Source organism: Neolamprologus brichardi, chromosome 1 (genome assembly GCF_056152115.1).
Source record: "Neolamprologus brichardi isolate AB-2024 chromosome 1, ASM5615211v1, whole genome shotgun sequence".
In the NCBI taxonomy this organism is placed as follows: Eukaryota; Metazoa; Chordata; class Actinopteri; order Cichliformes; family Cichlidae; genus Neolamprologus; species Neolamprologus brichardi.
The window spans coordinates 1,720,757-1,745,000 of record NC_142104.1 but is presented as its reverse complement, the minus strand read 5'-3'; the positions used below and the strand labels follow the sequence as shown (position 1 = coordinate 1,745,000).

General features: G+C 48.2%; 1 protein-coding gene across 1 annotated transcript in view; it reads right to left on the bottom strand.

Moving 5' to 3' along the window:
- efl1 (elongation factor like GTPase 1) overlaps window positions 1-24,244 on the bottom strand; it is an 84,110-nt gene that overhangs the window by 52,441 nt on the left and 7,425 nt on the right. The window contains exons 11-14 of the mRNA XM_087834342.1: window positions 23,666-23,765; window positions 15,359-15,489; window positions 14,763-14,926; window positions 14,129-14,264 (exon numbers count right to left, since the gene is read on the bottom strand). Of these exons, the coding sequence (XP_087690468.1) occupies window positions 14,129-14,264; window positions 14,763-14,926; window positions 15,359-15,489; window positions 23,666-23,765 (531 nt within the window). The remainder of the gene's footprint in view (window positions 1-14,128; window positions 14,265-14,762; window positions 14,927-15,358; window positions 15,490-23,665; window positions 23,766-24,244) is intronic.

Here is a 24,244-nt window from a genome sequence, read left to right as displayed (position 1 = left end):
GGCTGGGAAATATCTGTGAGTCACTGACGACAACAACCAGCGAACGTAACCGTCGTCTTTTCTCAACGTCTAATCTTGTTTGATGAATCGTCCTAAAATGAAAGTTGTGCCAACGTCGCAGGCGTAACGTGTCCGTCTGCTGGCTCCACCTCATCAACAACATCTGGAAGTTCGTGTTGGACGTGCGTCCAAAGGAAGTTTGTGTACAAGAACTGGTTTATATTGTTTTTGGAAACACAGCACAGAATAAAAGAGATTAAAAGTGTAATAACAGAGCCTGTTAGTCTCATGTGCGTTTGGTTCCTTCATTGCGAGCTCGAACGCTCCTTTAGAGCAGATCCATGTTTGTAAACTCGTCCGTTTCTAGTTTCAAATGCAAACATTTTACTTGCACAGCAGCAATAATTAAGCTCAGGGAGGGTGGGCGACATGCAGAGTGGGTTAGCACACTACAGTGTGAACTATCCGAGCTTAACCTTTCTGAAGCCTCTGTCCATGAAGTCGTCGTGACCTCTGACCTTTATTTTTGTGTCTGTGAAAACGATTTTTTAATATTTCGTATTCTGGGACAGGAAATGAACATTTTCCACTTTGAAAACTTTGAATGTTTAATTCATTTCAACCATCCACAGATCACAGCTTGGGTCATACACGTCTCCGATTTTTACACTTCATTTGTAGTTTTTTCATTAATAACTAAAAGGAGATATTTTATTTAACCCCAACGTTTTTTGCGCCACGGACCGGATTATGCCCGACAATATTTTCACGGACCGGCCTTTAAGGTGTCGCGGATAAATACAACAAAATAAAACTAGTACCGGTACCGAAAAAAAGAAGATTTATTCATAACACACGTGAAAAGACCCAGGAAAACCGAGTAAACGATAAAAACGATAACAAAATAACACTGAAAACCGATAAAAACCCTGAAAACTATACATTTCACACCTGAGCCTCAACTCTTGCGGCCCGGTACCAAACGACTCACGGACCGGTACTGGACCGAGGCCCGGGGGTTGGGCACCGCTGCTTTAAATCCTAACCTAATTTACTCTTTAAACCAGGCCTCGAGGGCCGCTGTCCTGCAGGTTTAGATGTTTGATCCAACACAGCTGATTCAAACAGCTAAATGACCTCCTCAACATGTCTTGAAGTTCTCCAGAAGCCTGCTAATGAACTAATCATTTGATTCAGGTGTGCTGACCCAGGGTGACATCTAAAACCTGCAGGACACCGGCTCTCGAGGCCTGGAGTTGCCCACTCTTGCTATAATAATAATAATAATAATGGATTGCATTTATATAGCGCTTTTCGAGACCCTCAAAGCGCTTTACAATGCCACTGTTCATTCACACACTGGTGGAGGCAGCTACAGTTGTAGCCACAGCTGCCCTGGAGCAGACTGACAGAGGCGAGGCTGCCATATCGCGCCATCGGCCCCTCTGACCAACACCAGTAGGTGGTAGGTGAAGTGTCTTGCCCAAGGACACAACGACCGAGACTGTCCGAGCCGGGACTCGAACCGGCAACCTTCCGATTACAAGACGAACTCCCAACTCTTGAGCCACGATCACAAATGCTAACCCATCACCGGTGACGGGTTTGAAGCGTTAAAACGGGCTCGGTTAGGTTCATCTGTTAGAAACATTAAGAGGTTCTTACACGCTGCGTCCTGAGGGCCGACTGCTGCTGTCGGGGAAAACCTGACATGTGGTGTCGTTGTTATTTATGGTGTTACTAATTTATTTTTACACACACACACACACACACACACACACACACACACACAGCCACACCTCTCCCTCTGATCATTGTTTTTATGTCCCACCTTCATCTCGGCTCCATGACATTTGGTCCTGTCTGATTCGCTCGTTGTGTCTCTTGTGCGTTTGTCTGTATATGTTGACTTGTTTCTTGTTTCTACTCTTTTATTTCTTCTGATCCGTTCGGTCGTCTCTCAGCAGCACTTCGGTCAAACTGGGTTGTTTTTAAATCTGCTTTGTAAATAAATCAGAGTTTGAGTTTAAGCCTCATTTGCGATCGCTGCCACAGAGGACCCCGCCCAGAAAACCCCTCTACACCATCATCACGACTGTGGGAGCAAAGCTTTCATCCTGTGTGCACAGTCTGAGATACACTCGCGCCTTCAGCTCGGCCAGGTTACGAACATCAGCGTCACAGCTGCTGCTCACGTGGATCGTAGTGAAACGATGCATTTACCTGTTTCTGTTCCTCTGTACAGGAATAAGATCAGATTTTCTTTAACGACAGGGAATCGTTGCTCTTTTCCTCTACGCGTTTCTTTCCTCTCAGCTGCATCTTTCCCAAACAGACGAGCAGCCTTTTACTGCGAGCTTCAAAGATCTTGGCTACAGTTCAGCAAAGAAAAGCTGAGGAGAAAAATCTAGATCAGCCAGCCAGAGCGAGGCAGTGAGGGAGGGAAAGGGAGAGGAGGAGAGGAGGAGAGGAGGGGGCACGAAGGAGGAGGTGGTCAATAAATTTCCACGGGGAGAGCGAAGGACTGATGAGGTGGAGAACGCTTCACGGCTGCGGGATCCCAGCAGGGCTCGGCTGGGACTGGAAACTGTGTCAAGGACGACTGAGGAAGAGACGGATGAGTCAGGAGCTGCTGCACGCGCACGTGTGCACCGAAGTCGATTCCTCGCTGACACACGAGGTCATCGACAGCAGCCTTCTACTGTAGAGACGCGGGTCGATATAGAAACTACGCGCTCTCCGAAAAACAAAATCTGTACTCGCTCCGCCAGAGCTCTTCTAAAATCCAAGCTCGGCACTGATAGCGAACTTCTTGGGGTCATAGCGGGGAATGACGGCCGGAGCTTCAACCACGCCCACGGTTTATTTAGAAATGAACTTTTTCTCCTTTTTAACATTGTTGGTTCCATCTTTGATTAACTGATGAGGTTTTTCACTCCTGATTATTATGTTCTGGGGGAAGAATAACAAGAAGAATATTTTCATCACTGTTGTCCATTTAAAGTCAAACAGTAAAAGAAAGAAACTGAAAAAGTATGAACGTGACACACAGATATATGCTCGGCTCCATCAGCGACACACCTGCGAGTCGAGGTGCACAGGAGCACCTCTGTGACGGGGCCAGACTACTTCCTGGTGTCAGATCGGTGATAACATGACTGTGTGGGCACATACGAGCACTTTTTCAATGATGAGAATATCTGTGTTTACCTTCAGGAGTGTCACATCGCTGTAATCGGGCAGCGTTAGCTCAGTAGGTAGAGTGGTGGCCCCATGATCGGACGGTCGGGGTTCGATTCCCCTGAACAGCTATCCTGAGGTGCCCCTGAGCGAGGTACCGTCCCTACACACCGCTCCCCGGGCGCCCAGTGGCTGCCCACTGCTTCACTGAGTGAATGGGTTAAATGCAGAGAGGAGTTTCCCCACAGGGATCAATAAAGTACACTTTCTTCTTCTAATCACATCACATTTTTCCGTAACGCTGACGCGTGTGAGCCAATCGCGTGAGAAGCTCGCAGTTCTTGTTTGTTTTCAGTTCAGTGTAACTTGGGTTTTTTAATGATTAAAAGTTTCCAGCTTCATCACTTTCAGTTTTAATCAGAGTGAGATGCTAACGTCACGAGTTAACTTTTCCAGTCTCGTGTTTATTTTGACTTCACCACCTTCGGTGAAGTTTTCAGGCTGTGTCACGCTGAGAAACCAGCAGATACGTCATCGCTCACACGGGTTTGTTCCGTCCGCCGTGGCGTCCAATCGCACTGAGAGCGTTACAGGAGTGGGAAGTTTAGATTACGTGGAGTTTTGGGAATATTTGATTCTTTATTTCCTTCTGTCAAAAATAGACTCGGCGCATATTTTTAGCAGCACGCAGCAAAGAGACGGAGATGCTGCTGTTAGCTTTGTTAGCAGTGGTCGGATCAGCCGACACTCTGTCTGTCCGGCGTCTGGCTGATGCTGTGAGGCCACAGTGTAACCACCGCGCTGCCCCCGGGGGGAGAGCTCACTGTAAAATGTGAGTTAGCTGGTTAATAAATTAAACATCAACATCTGAGCTGTGAAACTGAACCAGCTGAGTTTATGGAGCCTGAAGTCACATGGGCAGCGTTTCCTGACAGACTCCCAAGTTAATACACTGTTTTATAAAAATGAGTAGACGTAGAGGAGATGAGCTGCTCCCACAAAGTTTTAAGTCTTAACATAGAGACTTTTGTGCTCCTATTTCCAACACCAGACGTTTCAGCTGAACTGGCACACTTTCACAGAAAGCGTCTGCACAGCTCCAGCGAACGCAAACTGCTCTCAGATGATGACGGAGAAGTCGCGACATGTGAGCTGTTCATCTGAAAGCCTCCCGTTCTTCTTCTTCTGCAGTGGTTTCTCCAGTTTGCCGACTAAATGCGTCATTTTGCGATTCTGCTGCCCGGTTTGTCACAGACACACAAACTATTCAGTTTCTTGATGACACACACACTTGATGATTATTTGAATCGTCAACCATCCCGCCCACCAACCCAACACTTATTTCTACTGTAGAGGAACAGAGATCTACTCTGGGTGAAGCTGAAATGCAAACAAATGTCTGACAGCGCAGATTAAGTCGATATCAATCGTCTGACCGTGAGCGGGACGCACAACGAGTCTGAAGTGCCGAAATGTTTTCTTAAGAGGAAAAAGGCGAGCTTTATGCAACCAGGCTTAAAATCCCCACATTCCCGTTTCCTCTTAAACAGCAACACTTCCCTCTGCAGCGACGGGGTGGGGGTGTCCTACAAAGACGCCTGAACGTCCGAACGCTGGCGGCATTATTGACGATGCGAGCCGCACCGGGATGAACCCGGCTGGCCTCTGCCGTCGCCCGGTGCGGTTCGCATCAGTAAAATCATTCAGTGGCGCTTCCTGTTAAAGATCTGGGTCGCTCGTCACCGCTGGCTCGCAGAGGGAGAGCTGATGCAAAACAAATGTTTTCATAAAGTCGCTCAGTGTTGAATCAGCATCGCTCGCTTCACTGCTTTTTCTGTCTTCCCCCTTTCTTCCTCCCCCAGGACCGACTCCGCGGCTTTTCTCGCAGCTGCTTCACATTAGGCCTCGATGATTAGCGCTCGACGCCGCCCGCGTCTTTAACCCCTGTTACAAACGGTCGGCCTTACTAAGCTCGCCATCGAGCCTGCCGTGTGCTCTCCCTCAGCTGCGATGGCAGATAAGTCCCACCGCCGCTCGGGTGCACGCCGCTAATCGAAAACAGCAAAGAGGATCAAACAAAGGACTTTTGTTAAGGTGCTCGCAGAGTTTCCACGGCTCGGTCACAACACGCCATCACTTCTGCCGTTAGCGTTAACCAGAGATGCACTTCGACCCAGCAAAAACAGACGATACAACGAAGACGCACAAAAAACATGTTCACTGCAGCTCCTGAGAAACAACTCCAGAAGTTATGGATCAACATCACTTCAGCTTTACGATGAAAACATTTGAACTGCTGTGATCAAAAACAAAAAGTTGATTCTGTCGATCTGAAGCGTGGCGTCACTCATCCAGGTGACCAAACACAACATAAAGTGCAGCTTTTACTTTGAAGGCGACCACAGTCTCCGTTTCCACGTCGCACTTTCAGTTACTGCTCAGCGGATAGTTTGTGTTTGCAGGCGAGTCAGCGTCTCTTATTGGCTGCTGGGGCAAAGAAATGTTGGCGAGGCTTTCAGGAAGTGCCATAACCCCCAACAACCACTCACTGACTGAATGCACGCTTCAGGGGGAGGGGTTTCAGCCTGAGTGGAGTTAAAGTGGGTGAGGGTGTAGCTCTCATCTCCAACAGGTGTTGGATGACGCTGCGGTCAGGCCAGGTAAGTTCTGCCCTGTCGATCAGGTGTAACCGTCTTCTTATTGAAGCTGCTGAATTGCAGCGATGCTCAGCCTGGACGCAGAGCAGAGATGCGGCGGGCGTGTCCGTACGAGCTTCTGTTTATCAGCTAAAACGGCACTTTAGCTTTCTGCTCCTGATGCTGAAACAGGAAATGGAAACTGTTTCCACGGTTGGAAGGACACCAGTTGGTTAAAATAACCATCTGAGGTGAGATCAAACTAAAACGAAACAGAACGTCACGTCTGACGATGGGAAACATGAACACGAGCACGGACAGCGATGCCGTCTCATTGGTGATGAGGAAAATCAATCGGTTAGGTTATTACCAAATGCAACTGAGGCTAAGTGTCAGGTTGATGGTTTGATCCCTGGCTGCTCCTGGTGCATCGCTAACGCTTCCTGCACGTGACCAGCAGCCGGGCTGCGACACTGCACTGTGCAAACTGACCGTCTCCATGATGTCCAGCTCAGGGCGGCTTCATCTGATGAAAACGTTTTCATATCATTTCATTTGTGAATTGAGAAGCACAACGTGTAGCTGTCTGCCTCACACGAGTCGGCTGAAGTCGCGCTCTGTGTGCATGCGGCGTGTGGGCTGCATTTCATAAATGATCGGGCAATCCGAGCAGCATCAGATAAACATAAAACGCATGGCTGTGCAGAGAAAAGCAGCAATGACACTGACACGAGCAGGTGTGATTGCAAACTGCAGGTGGGCCCAGTGGGCGTGGCCATCGCCGTGTTATTAGTTTCCTTCTTTCTTTACGAAACGCAGCCTCTCCAACACGAGGTCACACATAGATAAGCAGTGATCTGCAACAGTGTTTGTGACATGAATAACTCAACAGAACGTTTATATAATAAGAACAAAGCCATAATCATCAGAAGTGTTTTACCCAGAAGTCTGATGAACGCCAAGAAATCCTCCTAAATCACTTTGCTCCGTTTAAGACGAGATGAATCAGACTCCACGCTGTGATCGTTTATGTGAGCGCGGCAGGAAGATGTGAGCTGCAGGCAGATTTGATGTGGTTAATCTCTGCGAGACAACGTTTTCTAGTTAGCCTCCTGCAGGAGCTGTTAGCATGTGACAGAAGGAGAGATCCTCGAGCGACTGACATCAGCCACCGAAGAAACGCGGTCGATACTCATCGCTGTTAAAGTGGACCTCACCTCCTGCTGTAGCCAATGTTTCTATGAACTTTACAGGGTTGGAGGGGGTGACAGGTGACACTGGGTGAATACATCAATGCTGCCTACTGAGAATCACCTGGATCAATGTCACGCAAACTCCACAAACAGGAAGTTCGATCTTCAGTGAGGTGATGATGCTCGCCGCCATGTTTGTGCCTGCAGTGTTTCCACCTCCGTGCTGCACCACGTGTTCACCAGCTTTGCACAAAGACACGGTGGCTCGCGCGACACACAGAGCGCTTCAGCACGTGCAGAACTTCTGTGGTCACCGCTCGTCCTGTTAAACTAACAGAGGTGCTCGTGTGCTAATGCACTGCAAACATTTAGAGCCAGCTGAGACACAGAAAGGATCAACTGACCAAAGCCCTCTATAAGCAACAAACCTGAAACCTGACGCTCACCTGGAGAGGAAAGCCTCCTGAGGCTGCCCGAGGACGCGAGGGGAGGGGACGCGGGTTAAAACTGAGCTGAGCTGGAGCATGATGGGAGGCCTTCATTTCCTGAGGCTGCTGTTTCCAACAGCTGGCAGGAAATAAGGAGGGAAGGCAGCACAATGCTGCGCACACAGCACAGCAGCTGCCTTTCCTTTATCTTTCTGCTTTCTGTTACTCATTTAAAACAGTCGTGGTTTTGGGGAAGCACACACACACACACACACAGACACACACACACAAAGACAAACACAGCGTTTGGTCCTGCAGCCTGTGCAGCGTGCCATCATGTGGTTCACTGGAAAATGATGTTTTCCACATCAAATGTTGCTTTTGTGTGTTTGTGTGAGAAAGTCGTGTGCACGTGTGTGTGTGTGTGTGTGTGTGCACGTACGCGCGTGTGTGGATGTGCACGTACGCGCGTGTGCACGTGTGTTTGGATGTGCATGTGCATATGTGGGCGTGCATGTGCGTGCGTGTGCATGTGTGTGTCCTTCTCCAATGACTTGCTCCAGCGTCAGATAATAATGGGGGTTTAATCAAGGCCAAGCCTGGTGGGGTTTACACACGTTGGTGCGCCGCTGGCAGCTTCCTCCCTGCCCGCGGTCCAGTAACAGGACAGGAATGATGGCTCCCACATGGCCCGAACACTCGCAGAGAGACAGAGCATGTTTTCATAGATCTGAGAAGAACAGAAATTGTTTCCACCCCGCCTGCCACCGCTTCAACTTTCTGCTTAGTCATCAGGCTTCTCAGAAGAACGCCGCGAGATCCCCGAAGAAACGAGCTGACTGTGCTGATTCCAGCGTTACGAACATCACGGTTACAAAGAAAACAGACGATCTCTTCCCTCGGGAGATTTTACGCTGAATCGATCTGCGGTGAACACCCAGCAGCTCTCTGCCGCTTTCTCCGAGTGCCGCCCGGGACGGACGAGAAGGCTGGAGGTGTTTCAGAGAGGCAGGGGTCAAAGGGCAAAGAAACAAACTTATCTTAATCCTGACAGCTCGACAGCCAGCAAACAAACTCAAGTTTACAGGACAGGAAGCGGCTGTGACACGTTCAGCTGTTTCACTGTAGCAGCCTCAGAAGTGTGAAAAAATCATTTTCACCAGTGTGATCACCGGTGAATGAAAAACAATCCCCTTTACTGGGATATAACAGGACACTGTGGGGTTTTTGTTCTGTGCTCAATGTTTCCTTCAAGACGGAAAAACTCGACGCCGTCAGCAGGAACGAGCTTCCTCCATCTCTATTAAATGTTTCCTTTCTTCCATCTCAAGGAAAACAAGAAGTGGAAGAAGCTGAAAGAGAAGCTGGAGAGAATCCACACGTCGAACAAACGACAGACGCAACAGGTTTGTGCAGAGAAAGCACCGTCACGCAAGAAAAGTATAGAAGTGCGAAGACTACGATCCATGATGGCAACCGACCAGTGTGACCCGACGCGCTCAGCGATCTGTCACTCGACAGCGCCGATCCATCGCAGCAAACATCAAAGTTATTCTAGTCAGAAGTTGCAACATCCATCACTGACGTTTGCTTCCTGCGCCTGCTGCAGCGCTCGAGGCTCCTCAAGCAGCACCACTCATTCACACCAGCGCTTCCTATCCAACGCTCGCCGTCCAATTGACACACAGCGCAACCAGGGCGTCAAGCAACCGCCAACCTTCCAACTAGTGGATGACCTGCTCCGCCTCCCGGGTTACGGCCACCTCGAGCAAAACAAAAGCAACGATGTGTCGTGAGCATCATCCAGCCTTTGCCACCAGAGCTGCAGTCACATCTGCTCCAAGTTTAAAACATCACATCTGAGCGCCGAGCCAGGAAACATCAGCGAGTGATTGATGATGACCAGAAATCATTACCAAACGTAAAACCAGCAGCTGGAGGGAGCACGCCGACCTGCAGCAGGACAAACCGTGGAAGTGAAGAAAGACTTGTTCTTATGTTATTACTGTGATTTACCTTCAGTCACAGCGGTGTGAGGAAGTGACAGACCAATCCTAATCACTATTTGGGCCACCGGTGTTGGCTGTGAGTCTTTTACAGCTGTGCAGGAATCTGTCCCACTCATCTTTGCAGATTTGTTCTAATTCAGCCACTTTGGAGGGTTTTTGAGCACAAACTGCTCTTTAAGGTCGCGCCACAGCATCTCAGTCGGCTTCAGGTCAGGACCGGCCTCTCCAAACGTCATTCTGTTTTCCTTCAGCCGCTCAGACGTGGACCCGCTGGTCTGTGTGGGATCATTAACTCGCTGCAGCACAAATACAGACCACAGCCTGAGACGAGCGGATATCTGTTTTTTAAAAAGAACGAAATATTCACAATAACGAGTAAACATGAACCTTTGTCAGCCTGTGGAGTCTGCCCGGGAGCTCAGTCTGACTGATCTGCTCTGCAGGCATCCAGATATGATATTAGCAAACGTCTTATCAAATTATTAGACCACAGATATTTTAGAAAGCATCAAAAACCTGTTTTAAACTAAAATATTGTTGTTTTTTTTATCCAGGAAATAAACTGAGCCGACATCTCTGAGACGTCTGAAATTATTCCAGCAGAACATTCAACCAATCTGCTGTCACAGCAACAACAAACATCTGTCAGTCCAACTCAGGTTTAACTAATCCAGGTTTAACTAATCCAGGTTTAACTAATCCAGATCAGAGTCCCGGATCATTACGGCCCATCTGTGAGACGTCAAAGCTGCGTAAGGAGACGAGCTGCGAGGTCCATTAAAGGGCAGATGGGCTTATTGATTACTTCCTTCGCTGATGCCAGCTGATGGCGGCGCGTCGATATCCTAATGCACGCCTGCTTCATTATTCATGACAGCCTCACGAGAGGATTTCACACAGGTCCCACCTCCACCCAGAGCAGCGTCCAGCAGCAATAATGCGAGTCAGATCAATGCTGCACCGGGGACCGCCCTGAACGCAGCGCACACGCTCAAAGTGCAGCAGACGTCTGCACGGCGGACACAGATTTCAGGCCTGACGATGCTGCGTTTGAAGATTCAGAGTCATGGGAAAAGTCACGATCCAGCGGCTGGAGATCCTGGTTCAGCAGCAGTGATGTTTCTGTGAGTCTGTCTCATCTCTGTGGAGGAACACATTTGGTTCTCAAAAGTGCCTTCAAACTTATGGGGACCAGGATTTTGGTTCCCGGAAGGAAGGAAGGAAGGAAGGACCCTTGGCTGGAAGGAAGCAAGCAAGCAAGCAAGCAAGCAAGCAAGCAAGAAAGAAAGGAAGGAAGGAAGGAAGGAAGGAAGGAAGGAAGGAAGGAAGCAAGGAAAGGAAGAAAGAAAGAAAGAAAGAAAGAAAGAAAGAAAGGAAGGAAAGCAAGCAAGCAAGGAAGGAAAGGAAGGAAGGGAAGGAAAGAAAGAAAGAAAGAAAGGAAGGAAGAAAGAAAGGAAGCAAGCAAGCAAGCAAGCAAGGAAGGAAGGAAGGAAGGAAAGGAAGGAAGGAAGGAAGGAAAGGAAGAAAGAAAGGAAGGGAAGAAAGAAAGGAAGGAAGGGAAGAAAGAAAGAAAGGAAGGAAGGAAGGAAGGAAGGAAGGAAGGAAGAAAGAAAGAAAGAAAGAAAGAAAGAAAGAAAGAAAGAAAGAAAGAAAGAAAGAAAGAAAGAAAGAAAGAAAGAAAGAAAGAAAGAAAGAAAGAAAGAAAGAAAGAAAGAAAGAAAGAAAGAAAGAAAGGAAGGAAGGAAGGAAGGAAGGAAGGAAGGAAGGAAGGAAGGAAGGAAGGAAGGAAAGCAAGCAAGCAAGGAAGGAAAGGAAGGAAGGGAAGGAAAGAAAGAAAGAAAGAAAGGAAGGAAGGAAGAAAGAAAGGAAGCAAGCAAGCAAGCAAGCAAGGAAGGAAGGAAGGAAGGAAAGGAAGGAAGGAAGGAAGGACGAAAGGAAGGAAGGAAGGAAGGAAGGGAAGAAAGAAAGAAAGAAAGAAAGGAAGGAAGGAAGGAAGGAAGGAAGGAAGGAAGGAAGGAAAGCAAGCAAGCAAGGAAGGAAAGGAAGGAAGGGAAGGAAAGAAAGAAAGAAAGAAAGGAAGGAAGAAAGAAAGGAAGCAAGCAAGCAAGCAAGCAAGCAAGGAAGGAAGGAAGGAAAGGAAGGAAGGAAGGAAGGACGAAAGGAAGGAAGGAAGGAAGGAAGGAAGGGAAGAAAGAAAGAAAGAAAGAAAGGAAGGAAGGAAGGAAGGAAGGAAGGAAGGAAGGAAGGAAGGAAGGAAGGAAGGAAGGAAGGAAAGAAAGAAAGAAAGAAAGAAAGAAAGAAAGAAAGAAAGAAAGGAAGGAAGGAAGGAAGGAAGGAAGGAAGGAAGGAAGGAAAGAAAGAAAGAAAGAAAGGAAGGAAGGAAGGAAGGAAAGCAAGCAAGCAAGCAAGCAAGCAAGGAAGGAAAGGAAGGAAGGGAAGGAAAGAAAGAAAGAAAGAAAGGAAGGAAGGAAGAAAGAAAGGAAGCAAGCAAGCAAGGAAGGAAGGAAGGAAGGAAGGAAGGAAGGAAGGAAGGAAAGGAAGAAAGAAAGGAAGGACGAAAGGAAGGAAGGAAGGAAGGAAGGGAAGCAAGCAAGCAAGCAAGCAAGCAAGCAAGGAAGGAAGGAAGGAAGGAAAGAAAGAAAGAAAGAAAGAAAGAAAGAAAGGAAGGAAGGAAAGGAAGAAAGAAAGGAAGGAAGGAAGGAAGGAAGGAAGGAAGGAAAGAAAGGAAGCAAGCAAGGAAGGAAGGAAGGAAGGAAGGAAGGGAAGGAAGAAAGAAAGAAAGGAAGGAAAGATACATACATACATACACTGCAATAAGGTGACAGGATCAGAAAAAGAAATTCATCAGTTTGCACATGTCAGGTTTCACCTGCACCACAAACCAAAGCTGGACTTGTGAATCGCTCTGAGACGTCACAAAGCGATCAGATAAATATGCTAAATGCACGTCAACAACATCGTGCACGCAGGAATGCCCCTGGGGTGCAAATATGTCTTTTTGTTGAGTTTTGTGTATAATCTTGGTACACAGACACTTTTAACACTCGCCCAGCACTCAGTGTCAGGACGCAGCGATGCTTTCACATCAGCCACGGTAGAAAAATCTGTGCCAGCAAAAACATTCGTTTATAATAAATATGATTTGTACCTGAAGAATTTGACCCCGAGCCCATCGTCAAGAGAGTCCAAGCTGCTTTTTGGCAACTTGACCAGAAATGACTCATAAAGAGCCCACGCAGACACCCCCCCCCCCCCCCACCCCCCCAGCATCCACAGTAATGTGTGTCTGAACGTTTAAATGAAAAAGGTCACTGGTGAACATGTTTGCAGTACAGACACAAAGCCAGCAGACAGCGGCGTCCACGGAGATCACAGAGGCAGATCGATAACGCGCATAGAAGCGCATACAAGCGCGTGCGCGAGTGTCAGACGAGCATGCGTACGGTCATCAGCTGAACCAAAGGAAGGAGGTGCATGGAAAAAGTTCTCACAGAAACTTGGAGCGCAGCGAGCTTTAAAGCCGTGATGTGGGAATCTGGGTTTGAGTCAGAATTTAGGTCACAAGTTTGAGGAGTGAGGTATGCAGAAGAGAAACACATGTCGGGCTGCGACGTGCTGCAGCGTCCCCGAGTCTCTGCTTTTAAGTGACAAACACACTCCTGCAGCTATGAGCCCCGCTGACCAACACTGACAGCTTCACCCACACACCCTGTGTTACAGAGCCTGCAGTCCTGCTAGTGTCCAGCAGGGGGCGACTCCTCTGCTTGATTGAACAGGAGACTATAAGAAAATGAGCGTCACCTGATCCCTGATTTCAGTCTCGCGATGACTTCAAGGACGGTCACAGAGCTCCGTTCAAACCTTAAACCAAAACTACAGAACGACCTCAGAACACGGCGTCTGCAAACACGCCGTCTGTTTGTGATAACATGATAATTTATATACACAGAAATCCACATTTACAGTTTACAGCAGGCGTGCGACTTCACTGCGTTCTCACGAGCACTCCACGCTCGCTCTGACTCCGAGTCGGTGGTGTTTGTTTGGAGACAGGTTGCTTCCCACCACCTCGGCCTCTGGCCAATCAGATGCTCACTGCAACTACTTCAGCATCAGCCATTAAAGCGTCTCATGTCAGGCGCCCACACAGAACAAATAAAAGTTCGATCAGTCGAACCTGAAAGAATGAAGCTGTCGTACTTACCTGCTCTCACGTCACCTCTACCACAGCTTCTGTGCTTCACAACAGTTTTCCTGCTATGATCCATAATTGATACAGTGAATAAAATCAAGTCTACACTTTCAGCTCAGTGTTAGAGGCACACAAAGGATTCGAAGCTCGGTGATTGGCTGTTTCTGAACAGCTCTTTGTGAGTCACTGATGCATTTCTATACACACTGCCCCTTTTTAAATCAAACAACTTTGTATTGTAACACTTCTGTTCATCATGACTCAGGAGTGATTCAGTACCACAAACCCAACGACATCACAGGGAAAACTCGACGACGTCTACCTCAGAGAAGCCCCAAACGCTCCCGTAGGTCGGCCATTAATCCAACTGTGTTAACAAGAACCTCGTGTGTGTCAGACGGCTTAGAGCCCAGCTGATGTCACGAGTGCTCCGACGTCACCGAACGACAGCTGCAGCGAGGCGACGACAAAAACAAAGAGACACATTTACCGAGGACATTTCCAGCGGGGACTTCCTGCAGCTCTTCTAGCTCTCTGCCCATCAGCAGGTAGAGGTTTTCCATGGAGCAACGGGACAGGTGAGGAATCTCAGACACGTCGTCCGAAGCGCTGCATCCCTCCGGCAGCTGACAGAGGTGAGGGGAGACGAGACACAGGGGAGAGAAACTTAGGTTACTCACATGATTCCTGCAAAGCACTGAACAGCTTTAGGATTTATAATGTCTGTTTTACACAAGCTGCAGTTCCACTATGATCCACTAGAGGCTCCAGCAGGGCGCTGTCCCCATAGACTCCCATGTTAAAACTTCCCAGCAGAAATAAACATGTTTACAGCCTGATGGAACTGAAAGGCAGTTTTATGTCAGCTCGATCTGCAGACGAGGCTCTTTGATCTTTAGATCCAAGATTATTCACAGGAAGCTCGAGTCGCTAACCAGACATTTCTCTGAAGATAAACGATGAACACATGAGGAACCTGCTGTCAGTCACAGGGACGTGGATTCTCTGAGGATCTGCGTCGCTCACACTACCTGTCAGCCTGCATCACATCAGCTGTGCTGGGAGGAAGTGTGCGAGCACAAAACTGAAGCGAAGCAGCTACAGCAGGCGAGTGGGGGGCTTACCGTGCTCAGGCTCTGGGCGGGGTCGTACTTCGGTCCCAGCACGAATACTCTCTGTCCTTTCTTGACCACCCCGCTGTAGACGCGAGCGAACGCCACAAAGGTCTCCTTCGCCTCCTCTTCCTCCTCTGGCTTCAAGTCTTTCAGCGTCAGGTTCTCCACGTTCGCTGAGAGAAACGAGATCAGATCTTGTACGCTGCATATTTATGGTGACGGACGTGTTTTCAGCTTGTGAGTCTGTGTTTGTGCGTCTGCACTGAAACCACTGCAGCACCTGTGAGTTTCTGCATCTGTGTGACAGATTCTGGCGACTTGATGGTGTCACGACTGTGCACAACGCCACTGCACAGGTGAGCGTCTGCACGTAAGGCCAAACGCATCTTTGCACAAACAGCTTTGGTTCTAAAGTGCTCCACCCACCCACGCTGCAGCGTGTCTCTGACTACATTTTGCTACGGCGACACACACGGACTCACAAACTGAAAGCCACACGCCACAGTAACACAAAGGGAACGAGTCTTCCTGCTCTTGCTCACCTTTGTCCCCTCGGAGCATCAGCTGTGTTCAGACACATTAAAAAAGATGAAAGACGAGCTCACCTGTGCAGAGTCCTGCAGGTGACGCGCTCTCAGAGTGGGAGGGCTCTCGGTGGCTCTCTGCTGCCATCTTGTCAGCGTGTCGCCGTCTCGCCGTCTCCCTGCGCTCAGCGATCTCCTCCTGAGTCAGAGGCCTGAACACAAGAGTCCCATCAGAGCTCGAGGCGCTCCACTACGTCACTAAATGTTTAAATGTTTCATTTCATTTTACTCCACCGCATCGCTGAGTCTCATCTACGCAGCACAGATCTTTGTTTGTCGAGTAAATGTTGTCTCATCCACACAGCTTTGCATGCAGCACTCACACTCTGCATCAACTCTGCATTTATGCTCAAAGACACTTCAGCACGCAGGCTGGACTCGAAACCATATGCTCTACCTCGCCCGAAAAACAAGGAGAAAGCCTTCTGCGTCTGTAAATGTTTATAAATGATGATGATTATTTACTTTAATACATGTGGAATAATCCTGAACCAAGAAAACTGTCTGTCCCCAAATATATGTTTAAAAAATTCCACTGGAAGTTTGGACTGATGCGGGACCGTGCAGGGTGAGATCTGGGAACAGGAGTCTAAAAGTGTCTTCCTTCTCTCAGCCCAACCAATCACAGCAGATGGCCCCGCCCCTCCCTGAGCCTGGTTCTGTTGGAGGTTTCTTCCTGTTAAAAGGGAGTTTTTCCTTCCCACTGTCGCCAAAGTGCTGCTCATAGGGGGTCATATGATTGTTGGGTTTTTCTCTGTAGGGTCGACCTTACAGTATGAATAAAACTGAATTGAATTAATCTGGCATCATCAGAGAAGCCGATGATTCTAACCCGTCCTCTCAGATCACACCACCTGAACTTATGCAAACAACTTCTCTCTTAAGCCGACGCGGCCTTCGTGTGCTGGATCGTTGCTGAGAGGAGCCACAGTTTCCAACCCCAAAGGTAACGAGTCGCTCCTGACATTCCCGCCTGCACACATCCCACTTCCCAGAACTGAAAATCAAGGATTAGGATCAGGCGTGCTCTGCAGCCGAGCTAGAAGCCGGTCAGAGGTGCAGCAGGAGATCCTGAGCAGGTTTTTGATGTTTATGGACCGTCTCTCTGAGCAGGTCTGAGAGGCAGCATCTGTCAGCACCTGAAACCTTCTGTTCAGAAACAGTGGTAAACTTCAAATTCCTCCGATAGGAGAGTTCAAGCTGTAAAAACAGAACATAATTATCCCTGCATTAGTTTTCCTGCATGACCCGTGTGTGTGCACGCTGTGCGGTTGGCGTGTTAGCCCGTGTGTGCATGTGCACGCCCTCTTCAAAACGACCACAGTGACTATAGCAACACAGCTGCTCACAATAGGCCCGAGTGACGGCATGCAGCACAGAGTTCAGCTCCGTGATGACAAACCACTTTAAACAGCCCATAATTTGCCCCTGACAACAGCGGCAGCCCTGCAGACTCACTGAGACTGATTGCACCTCTCTTTAGCATAAATTGGATATAAACGGGGCCGCGGCCCGAATTCAGGATTGTAACAGGAAACCACAGAAGAGCCGGCCCCACTGGAAGGTGGCCCGGCCTTCAGAACAAATGGGCTCAGAGTGACTTTCAGTTACAGCCGCACGAGGCAGCTTCGCATCATTTCCCCCGAAAAGGACGAAGCAGCCGACAGATGTTTAAGCGGAGGTTATCCCTTTAATGTCGCGTTTGCATCAAACGCTGAAACAAACACAGCTGTGCGCCGCGTTACCGACTTCATCACTTTTCCACAGGAGGTCAAATCAGTCACTCACGGGTAATAATGGGAACGCCAGGACGCGGGCTCTGGCCTCGCCTGCTGCGGTTATGAAGTAATGGCTTCCAAACACCGAGGCGGGATGATCGCGACCACGAGCAGACCTTTTCCCATTGTGAAGACGGAGGAAAAAAGCGCGCTGGAAAATTAAACAATGTATTGATATTAAATGTGTCTGTGAAGCACACTTCACCGCCTCTTACTGCTGAGGGATTTTTATTGGAGATGTCTTCTGTTCTGGCTCCAGCGAACGAAAATGAAACTTGGTGGTGACTCTGATGATATCTGCTCTGACATTTGCATGAAAGCAGAGTGAGCTGCAGAAAGTTAAAGGCTAAATAAGGCTCAGAGGCTGCTGTTTATCTGGATGGAGGATTTAGACGAGGATCAGAGAAATGGTGAATGGCCTGTATTTGTACAACGCTTTACTTGGTCCCTAAGGACTAGTAAGGACCCCGAAGCGCTTTACAAACCCATTCACCCATTCACACACTGGTGATGGCAGCTACATTGTAGCCACAGCCACCCTGGGGCGCACTGACAGAGGCGAGGCTGCCGGACACTGGCGCCACCGGGCCCTCTGACCACCACCAGTAGGCAACGGCTGAAGTGCAACGACTGGGACTGTCAGAGCCGGGGCTCGAACCGGCAACCTTCCGATTACAAGACGAACTCCCAACTCTTGAGCCACGATCGCCCCAATCGTTAAGATATGTTAAGACCGAGGGCCTCAGCAGACCCCGGGTTTTATAATCCTCGATGTCAAAGCAAAGCAGTTCACTGAACTACGAGCAACAAAGCCCACTTCTGAGACTTCACAGGCTTCTTTCTGCTGCTCCACAGCAGGAGAGCATCCACCACATGTCCTTAACTACATCCGTGACCCGGCACAGTCCCTGCATATCAGGGGTGTCCAACTCCAGGCCTGGAGGGCCGGTGTCCTGCAGGTTTAGATGTTTGATCCAACACAGCTGATGTAAATGTCTAAATGACTCCTCAACATGTGTTGAAGTTCTCCAGAGGCCTGTTGATGAACTAATCATGTGATTCAGGTGTGCTGACCCAGGGTGAGATCTACAGCGTTTCCACTGTTACCTGTTGGCCAACGGCACAGTAGCGGTCAGTGCTGCCCCGGGCCTCGACCAATCCTAGGCAGAAATCTGATCCGGCACTGCCCCTGCCGTGGACTCCCCATATATACACTGCAGGGTTTTTCTCAACAGCAACCACGGCGTAGGAAGCTCAGAGGCAGAAAGTTGAGTTTTCTTTGTCCACAGTTAAAGAGCCACGAAGCGTGAGCGGTCAGGTCGGATCAGATCATGCGAGTCCAGATATTCTGACCCTGATCAGACCTGCTGCGCAGCACTGTTTGTCTTTTTTAATGAACATGACTTTCAGCCATCGTTGATTGGACGAGCACACAGTGGCTCGCAGTGAATCTGCTGAGGTACGATGACAGGACGTGATGTCACAGCTCATGTCTGACATGTGAGACATTCTCTTACTGGTCTTGCAAAGAGTTGAAATGGGAAGAAATGTAACAAATTCATCGACTTTTATGCATAAAAACATTCAGGAATCGTTATGATTTTAGTGTCTGCACCGTCACCGTCACCGGTGTCGTTCCAGTTGCAACAGTAGCTGCATGGCAGACTCACGCATTTCACATTTCATGCATGCAGCATTTGAGAAAAAGAACCGAGAGCTTTGGGCGCGCTGCAGGACGCTGCAGGACGCTGCAGGACGCTGCAGGTCACACCCTCGCTATGCCGCCATGTCTGTGCACATTGTTAGCCAGTAGTGACGCTTCAAACCTGAACTCATTTCCTCCCCTTCTCGAGTTCTGGTCCATTTATTAACAGTTTTTACCAGATTCTCAGCGGCTCGTTGCACCTCTGCGCCCGTCCCTCACACACTAAACAAGCGTCAGTACCTGTTGAGACGCGTCTCCACTTTGAGGGAAGCGCTGTGTGCGAATCACACAAGTGGCAGCGCTGCAGCGACTCGGTTAATTATTTAAAGCTGCCGCCTCAGTCAGGATCCAACAATAATTAATGTTTTTACAGGTAAGCCTTTAATGAGCTATCAGACCGCTCCAGGTCGTTTCCCTTACAGATGAATTCTTTCCTGCAGTCCTGGATGAACATGAATCGTTAGCGGCGCTCAGTCATCAGGGCGGCGATGTGCCGATAATTCACAGTAACGTGTCGTAGTCTGAGAGTCAGACGGAGACGCCTCAGTCGTTTGTTTTCCGTGTTTCAGAACTTTTCATGTCAAAGACGTCGCTGATTTTGGGTGGGAGGTGACCCACAGCGCCCGGACCTGAGTGTTGGTGACAAACAACCTGTTTATCAGGCGCCGTGAGCCGCCACACAGATGTCAGCAGAGAGGATGCACGCCTGCGGCGGGCAAAGAGGAAGGAAGCTCCCGCAGCTCATTAGCCGGGACTTTAGACAGGTTTTTTCCTTCCAGCCTCACAATATCAGATGGCCTTTCCTTCCTTCTCTCTCTCCTCATCCGTGTCCTCTTCCTCCACGCCTCCTCTGACAGCTCGTCTAGATCTCTTTCCTCTGCTTGCCACTGGAAGTGCATCGCTACAGTTTGCAATTAGCATCACAACTGTGACAGGAAGCTGAGAGCTCAGGCTGAATCTCTCTGCAGATCAAGAAGATGAAAACAGAGGCGGAGGAATGGAGCATGTACTGTCTGCTACATGCTCACAACCCCAAAATAAACTCAGCTGATGGAGCTCAGACTGGTGGAGACCCCATCGTTAAACCCTCTGAGGATGGTGGAAGAACAAAGCTGCGAGTGGCTGCTGGTGATCATCTGGGTCGACACACTAAACATTAACATCAGCCCACGATTTCCACATTAATGCAACGCAGCTAACAACAAACAAACAGCCAATCACGTGGCAGGATCGATCCAAGCTGAAATCACAAACCGTGATGAAGAAAAGGGATTAAAGTTGAAAACTAGAACGTGTTGAACGTAATAATAGAAGGCACGGTGGTGCAGCGGTCAGCACTGCTGCCTCACAGCAAGACTGTTCTAATCCAACATCTGGCCACAGCTGGGGGGGGCTCCCGTGACCCTGCACTGGGGAAGTGGAAGAAATAATGAATCAAAATTAAGCTCGAAGCGAACGTTCAGGCCCAAAATGCAAAATCCTCCTAAACTCAACTGGAAACCTCCTGCAGTCAAAGCTATTCTGTGGCATAAAACAACTGCGGAGCGACCAAACGCCGTCGCATCATCGCGTCCTCCGGGGCGGTTTAACAACCGAGCGAGCCCGCTCGTTTCTGACCGTCCAAATGACCCGAAACTGATGAATTTCTTTTTCTGATCCTGTCACCTTATTGCAGTGTGTGTGTGTGTGTGTGTGTGTGTGTGTGTCTTTCTTTCCTTCCTCCTTTCTTTCTTTCTTTCCTTCCTTCCTTCTTTCCTTCTTCCTTTCTTTCTTTCGTTCATTCCTTCCTTCCTTCCTCCCTTCTTTCTTTCTTTCCTTCCTTCCTTCTTTCCTTCCTTCCTTCTTTCCTTCTTCCTTTCTTTCTTTCCTTCCTTCCTTCTTTCCTTCCTTCCTTCCTTCCTTTCCTTCCTTCCTTCCTTCCTTCCTTCCTTCCTTTCCTTCTTTCCTTCCCTTCTTTCCTTCTTCCTTTCTTTCCTTCCTTCCTTCCTTTCTTTCCTTCTTCCTTTCTTTCCTTCCTTCCTTCCCTTCTTTCCTTCCTTCCTTCCTTCCTTCCTTTCCTTCTTTCCTTCCCTTCTTTCCTTCTTCCTTTCTTTCCTTCCTTCCTTCCTTTCTTTCCTTCTTCCTTTCTTTCCTTCCTTCCTTCCCTTCTTTCCTTCCTTCCTTCCTTCCTTCCTTCTTTCCTTCCTTCCTTCCATCCTTCTTCCTTTCTTTCCTTCCTTCCTTCCTTCCTTCCCTTCTTTCCTTCTTCCTTTCTTTCCTTCCTTCCTTCCTTCCCTTCTTTCCTTCTTCCTTCCTTTCTTTCCTTCTTCCTTTCTTTCCTTCCTTCCTTCCTTCCCTTCTTTCCTTCCTTCCTTCCTTCCCTTCTTTCCTTCTTCCTTTCTTTCCTTCCTTCCTTCCTTTCTTTCCTTCTTCCTTTCTTTCCTTCCTTCCTTCCTTCCTTCCTTCTTTCCTTCCTTCCTTCCCTTCCTTCCTTCCTTTCTTTCCTTCCTTCTTTCCTTCCTTCCTTCCTTCCTTCCTTCTTTACTTCCTTCCTCCTTTCCTTCCTTCCTTCTTCCTGGTCCCCATAAGTTTGAAGCTGCTACGATTATTAGTCGAGGAACACTGTGATGGAGTTCACAGCGTCGCATTAGAGCTTTTTACAGCTTCGCCACAACTGAGCGGATGCAGATCAGTCAGCGGTGCACGATGAGGCAGAGCGAAGACAACGAGTTCCCTCTGGCCCGTTAATAGCTGACACACATGCTCCACAGGCCGGGCCATTAAACCAACACTGGGACCAGCGCTGTAATGACTCCTCGACATCAATCACAGCCTCCTGTAAGCATCTGCTTCCAATGAGCCGTGGCAGCGATCCACTCCACGCCGTAACTTGTCATCCTGGCCTTTCAAGCTCAAACACAGCTTCGCTATTCGTCTTGCTGCAGGAAGTCGGAGACCTTGTCTCCCATCTTCATAAAGGGCTTGAAGACAGATTCGGTGACACCGGGCTCAGATTAATGGGCCAGACATCGAGGAAGGGAGCTGTGTGGTGTTAAAGCGCGCTCGCGTCCTAAGAAGAGACAGGCGGGCCAGGATAGGCCAGGACAGCTCCATCCATCACTGCTGTTGGGGGTTTGTGGTTTACCCTCAGTTCACCTCCGAGAAGGACGCAGGGACGGGAGAGAGCTAACAGCTGTGTCCTACCACCAACCCTCCTGGAGTCAGAGACAAACTGGAGGTAAAGGTGCTCCAGCGACGCAGAGGGCGCCGCAGGAAGTCAGGCACGGGACAAAACGCTCTGACGTTAGCTTCTGCCTCCAGCACGGGAACCTTTCACTCCTCTCTGATAGACTACGTGCAGCTAAAATAGAGTTTCCAGATGATGGATTTTTTACAAGGAACACATTTCCTCGTGTCATTATGAGCTTCTGTTTCCACAGGAAGTACTTTCATCTCTGACTGCGTGCTACAGGAAGAGCAAAAATAATCAGCTGTGTTTCTGGAGACGCATTTATGATCCTCAAAACACAGACAGCGGGCCTTCGTCCAGACACCAAACGTCCACGAGGCGTGACAGCAGCGCCACCTACTGGCTACACGCACACACACACTCGTTTTCATATCACAGTGAGGACATGTCATGGACATAATGCTTCACTGGCCTCCAACCACAACCCAGAACCTGTAACCCCGACACTAAAACCACATTTTGAGTCACAAAGATGCCTCCAAACAAAGATATGAATACACACACACACACACACACACACACACACACGACATAAAAAAGTAAAAGTAATGATTAAGTAAACAAACAGAAAACATTAATAAATAATAATTACTGACATAGAACCTCCTTAAGTTCCTTGAGTTTTTCTTTCCAAGCTCTTTAATAAATAAATAAGTAAGTAAATAAATAAATAAATAAATAAACAAATAAATAAATAAATCACAGACATATTAATGTGGGAGGCTGAGATGTGATATTCAGGATCCTCATATATCAGCATCGTTTCCTTGATGTTGCCGTCAGAAACAAAAGCAGCAGAGTTTTAAAAATAAAAGATATTTTATGAATATCTGACGTTTCACGCCTTTAATTTGAGGTCAGAGGTCAGAGGTCGGAGTACTGTGATACTCAGAATACGTGGTGCCAACACAAACGACTGCCCAGTGACTGCATCAAATGTTTTTGCACTGTTTCCTAGGGGTGGGGAAAAATGGATACTATGTAGCATGGTGATATTTGTTTGCTAATAATGTATGGATACAGGGACAGCAGAAATCGATATTTTGTTACAAAAAGGTTTTTGTGCTCTGACTTCAGAGCATGTTGATCCTTTTTCTGAGCAAGAATCCTGACATTCCTTCACTGTCCAAATGTGTTTAACTTGTTTTTGGCAGCAATAAACATGACAGTTTACTTATTTTAATTTAAGACATGTTTTATTTTAATGAAGTTTAAAACTTTTTTATTTAATGTAAAATTATATTTTGTTTTAATTTACTTTCAAATTCTTCAGTTGCTGAAGGGGCTGCATAGTTTTCATAAACTGCATAGTTCAGAATAGCTATAATTGTACCAGATGGTTGATTCAGTTAAGTTGGACTAGACTGTAATACAAACGTTCAGTTTGTCAACAATCAAACTGAAATGAGTGCTGAGTGAGCGGGCAGCAGGCTCACACCTGCAATAATGAGACTGCAGCATTCGAGCTCAGCACCAAGTAAAGTGGAGGAAGCTAAAAGGCGACAGGCTGAAATTCTTCTGATGATGATGACACATAAAGCTTTTTGGTGAGAGCTTTGACTAAATAATGTTTTACTTTCAGTAACACACCCGTGCATGAACACACACACAGCTACCTCTGTCTGTGCTGAGGAAGGGCCTTGGCGTCCACGGCAAACATCTTGGACACGAAGACGATGACGGGAGCGTTTTCCTCACTCGAACACTGCAGGAATGCTGCGAAACACCAGGAATGAAGGAAAAGAGTCAAACACACAGCTGCTTCAACAACAGCACGACGCTGAAATCCAAACAGACCACACCCCCGACGTTACGGCGAGACGTTAACGCCACTGATCCACCACACAGTCACTGACAGGTCGCTGCAAACAGCTGCTATCAGTGGGTTCAACAATAACTCTTTAAAATCACTGATTTTAAGCATTTAATGGTGATTATTAAGGAGTTGTGATCACAGACTGCATGACGAGGCTCCGCCCAATGTCCGATTAGTCTGAAGCGTCTAACGCCGACCATAAAGCAGCCTTAAATAAAGTCAGGTCAATCAAATCAGCTGATGCAGGGGTGCAGAGGTTAGTAAGAAGACGGCAACGCATCAGGGCGGGGCCAGTAAAACAGCTGATATGGTGTCGGCAGTCCTGATTCGCTCAGAGCTACACGAGCCAGAGGAGGAGACACCATCGATCTGCACAGAT